The following is a 1,768-nucleotide window of genomic DNA, read 5'->3' on the forward strand; positions in this document are numbered from 1 at the left end:
CATTCAATTTATCGGAGTTTAGAGGAATTTTAGAAAGAAAAACATTCCAATGAGCCACTATCATCAGATGTAAAAATACTGGCTTTTAATGTAAAGATAATAATGGAAAAAGAAGATTACTCTGCTTCATATCATGCCAGGTCATCTCTGGCAGGGAACTCAAGACATTTTAACAAATGGGTGATTGAATGGCTGGAAGTAAAGAAGAAACTCTTTTAGATCTACTGAATATGGAACACATTATGCAGCACTAGCCTGGGGCTGCAAATGAACCCCTTAGGGATGACAGAATTAACTCAAGGCAATGTAGGGATGCTACCGTGAAAAGAATAAAAATTAAAGTCTGTTTGAAAGCTGGAATGTATGGGGTGCTTGGGTAGCTCAGTTGGTTAAACGACTGCTTGGGCTCAGGTCATGATCCCAGGGTCCTGGGATCGAGCCCCACATCGAGCCCCACATCGGGCTCCCTGCTCAGTGGGGAGCCCGCTTCTCCCGCTCTCTCTGCTGCTCTGCCTGCTTGTGCTCTCTTGCTCTCTGTGATGTTAGCTTCCCAGCAATCTGCATTCTCTCAATTTCTGCAGGAGATTTGATCAGCCGGAGGCGCTGTACCAGCTGCTGGACAGCTTGAACCTTATTCTTGCTCCTGGCTTTGACCTCAGTCAGATGCTGCATGTAGTCAGAGGGAAGCTGTGCATGAGAGGGCCTCATCCAGTCATACCAGACCATATTTGTCTCATCTTTCAATTTTGGTACTAGATGTTGAAATTCTTCCAGTGTATAGGCTTCATCCACTCCCGTTAAAGCTATTGCTCCATCGGTGCCAGATTGTGGGCCATCCCAAAGTTCTCGACTAGGGTCTCTCTGAGGCACAAAAATCATGGCCTTATGTGCTGGTAACTGCTTGCCAGGGAGGCTTTGAAGAACAAGAATGCTATCGGGCTCTTGGAATCCACACAGGTACAGGAAATTGTTGTCTTGGTGGAAAGTATAGGGGATATCATTGCTCATGTAGTATGTAGGGTTGGACAGCAGAACCACTGTCTGGTCTGTCCCACTCTGCCCTTGTGTTTCCTTGTGGATCAGAGACATTAGTTTGTGCCTGCGAAGTGCATACTCCACTTGAGATAGACCTGGCGTCACCTCTCCTGGTCTGAGGAGGTGTGGGTGTGTAAAGGGGCTGGGCTGGCCCAAGTATCGGTTAGGAATTCTCCTCTCTGGGATGGGCTGGAGGGAGTACCTTCGCTGAGAACACGACATGCATCCTGAGAGGCAGCGGGAGCTTGCTACGGCGGGAACCAGCTTAGTTGCTGAGAGTAACCAAAGCATGTCGTCCTTGCTCACACGGCAGCCAAAACAAAATACTTTTAAGATTTTATTTTTGTTTTCAATATTAACATCCAGGATATTTATTTAATATATATAAAAAAAATCTCTTCTATGTCAAAACAAAAATTTGTTTTTCTTTCCTAGGTTTAGCCATTGACCTATAATTTAAGCTTTTGTTTAGGGGTCTGGATAGGAGTGCTGATAGACTCAGGTATTCTACCTACATATTTCTTGAGCCTATTTGAGAGAACCTGCAGTAGTGGTATTTTGTTTGTTCTCCCAGAGCCAGCAGTGCCCCAGCTCTAAAGCACACAGCTCTTTGCTGTGTGTATTTATGTGTATGTGCTCTAATAAGGAGAGTGGAGCTTTTAAAACAAGAACGCATATCCCTACTGAACTTCCCCTGAATGGCTTGAGGCAAGATTTCCTAATTTAGGCTTGT

The 1,768-nt window shown here is 45.0% G+C and overlaps 1 protein-coding gene across 1 annotated transcript; it reads right to left on the bottom strand.

Annotated features, from left to right (window-relative positions):
• Window positions 1–291: 291 nt before the first annotated feature.
• LOC116881506 (xaa-Pro aminopeptidase 3-like) lies at window positions 292–1,326 on the bottom strand. The gene is made up of 2 exons (XM_032881275.1): window positions 532–1,326; window positions 292–315 (listed from the first exon to the last, which is right to left on the bottom strand). Exons 1-2 carry the CDS (start codon window positions 1,324–1,326, stop codon window positions 292–294), a joined length of 819 nt encoding a protein of 272 aa, XP_032737166.1.
• Between the last annotated feature and the right edge of the window lie 442 nt (window positions 1,327–1,768).

This window comes from Lontra canadensis, unplaced genomic scaffold, assembly GCF_010015895.1.
Source record: "Lontra canadensis isolate GAN:19392208 unplaced genomic scaffold, GSC_riverotter_1.0 scaffold75, whole genome shotgun sequence".
In the NCBI taxonomy this organism is placed as follows: domain Eukaryota; kingdom Metazoa; phylum Chordata; class Mammalia; order Carnivora; family Mustelidae; genus Lontra; species Lontra canadensis.